Raw genomic sequence first — 1676 nt, forward strand, 5'->3', positions numbered from 1 at the left:
CATTAGATTCCTTATAATCAGTCATGAGCTACTGGGAATTGAACTCAGGATCTCTGGAACAGCAGCCAGGGATCTTAACCACTGAGCTGCTCTCCATAGGATTGCGATTACCATAGGGAACATTTAAAACATGATTTTTTGGGGATCTCTCAGGGCGCTAAGAATAGTTTGATAGCCTGTGACAGTGATTCCAAATCTGCTTTTTACCTCGTGGGTTTGCTGCTTTTCCAGGTGAACAAGGAGACCATAAACCTTGGTGGCCCTACTCACCTCCTGGCCTCTGACAAGATTGGATGAGCTTCTGAGGGAGGCGGGATCTGAGAAACCAAGTGTAAGGCATACTGCTGCCTCACACCAAGCCCTGGGCTTTTCTTCTTGTCCCCAGGGGTGTCCGTTGGTCAGCGGTGGCAGGCTGTTCTACCTGTGACCAAGAAGCACACGCGAGACCACACCCTGCTCTTCAATGATGCTCACTTCCTGATGGCCTCTCTGGGTGCACGGGACCTCCAGACCACACAGGAGCTGCTGACCACCCTGCAGGAGGCCAGCAAGTATGCCAGGCCCCGAGACCATGAAGTTTGGGCCCAGCTGAGAGGGTGAATGAATGCAAGGGCTGAGCCAAGGCCTGCTAGGGGCTGCTCTGCCTTCTTGCAGAAATCAGAGGGTGAGATCCTTCTCAAACCTTCCAGCTTTGAGGCTGTGCATGCTTCTAGGTGGGTATCTCCAGGTGCATGCCCATGTGGGTGTGCATCTCATAAGTGTCTGACCTTCGGGGAGGGGGCAGTGGATAGCCAAAGCTGTCTCTTTGCTCTGAGCCTCGGTTTGTTCATCTGTTGGAAATGGGCACCTTCCAGGCTGACAAGGGTGGTCTGAGAAGCACAGGTTGCTACAGACACATTCTCTGTTGGCCATGGTAATGCTGGCTGTTGGTGCCCAGGCTTTGCCTCCATTGTCTGCAGTCCTGACCCCTCTGTGACGGCTGTGCTGTTATGCCACTATCCGGATGGGTAAACTGAGTCTGAGGACAGGGAGCCCTGTCCTCTCCCTACATCGGGCAGATACGTATGTCTCCCGTTCCTAGCAGGGTGCCATCAGGCAGCTGTGAAAGGCCCTAACTGTGGGTCCCTCGCCCGGGTGGGCCTTTGTGGAGGTGGGGACACTAAGCTTTGGTTTTGGTGACAGGTCCCCAGAGGAGAACTGCCAGCACCAGTTGGCGAAAGACGTTGGGCTGCCCCTGTGCCAGGCCCTTGTGGAGGCTGAGAACGGAAACCCTGACCGAGCCTTAGAACTCCTCTTGCCAATCCGATACCAAATTGTCCAGATTGGGGGCAGCAATGCCCAGGTGAGCCAGCTGTATAGAGAGAAGCAGAGGCTGCGCGCTCAGCCAGGTGTCTCTCTGGGTGGTCTGTACTCATGGGGTAGTAGGAGTACTCTCGTGAAATGTTACCATCAGGGTATGCTGTTGAGGGTGTTGATGGTCTCAGTGGATCCTTTGGGTTGGGAGCCTATCCCTGGTCAATGTTGCAGGTGCCTAACTTGCCTAACTGATTTTGTAGAGAGATGTCTTCAACCAGCTGCTGATTCATGCGGCCATCACCTGCACCTCCAGCGTCCATAAGAATGTGGCCCGGTGAGCACTTTGCCCTTCCTCCAGCCAGGCCCTGGAGGGTCCCCTG

The 1676-nt window shown here is 54.6% G+C and overlaps 1 protein-coding gene across 1 annotated transcript in view; it reads left to right on the forward strand.

The window, feature by feature from the left end:
• Positions 1–1634, forward strand: part of Ttc38 (tetratricopeptide repeat domain 38) — a 34621-nt gene extending 32987 nt beyond the window's left edge. The window contains exons 8-10 of the mRNA XM_031359512.1: positions 331–551; positions 1183–1342; positions 1557–1634. Of these exons, the coding sequence (XP_031215372.1) occupies positions 331–551; positions 1183–1342; positions 1557–1634 (459 nt within the window). The remainder of the gene's footprint in view (positions 1–330; positions 552–1182; positions 1343–1556) is intronic.
• The last annotated feature ends 42 nt before the right edge of the window (positions 1635–1676 follow it).

The sequence above is a fragment of the Mastomys coucha genome, unplaced genomic scaffold (assembly GCF_008632895.1).
Source record: "Mastomys coucha isolate ucsf_1 unplaced genomic scaffold, UCSF_Mcou_1 pScaffold11, whole genome shotgun sequence".
Lineage (NCBI taxonomy): Eukaryota > Metazoa > Chordata > Mammalia > Rodentia > Muridae > Mastomys > Mastomys coucha.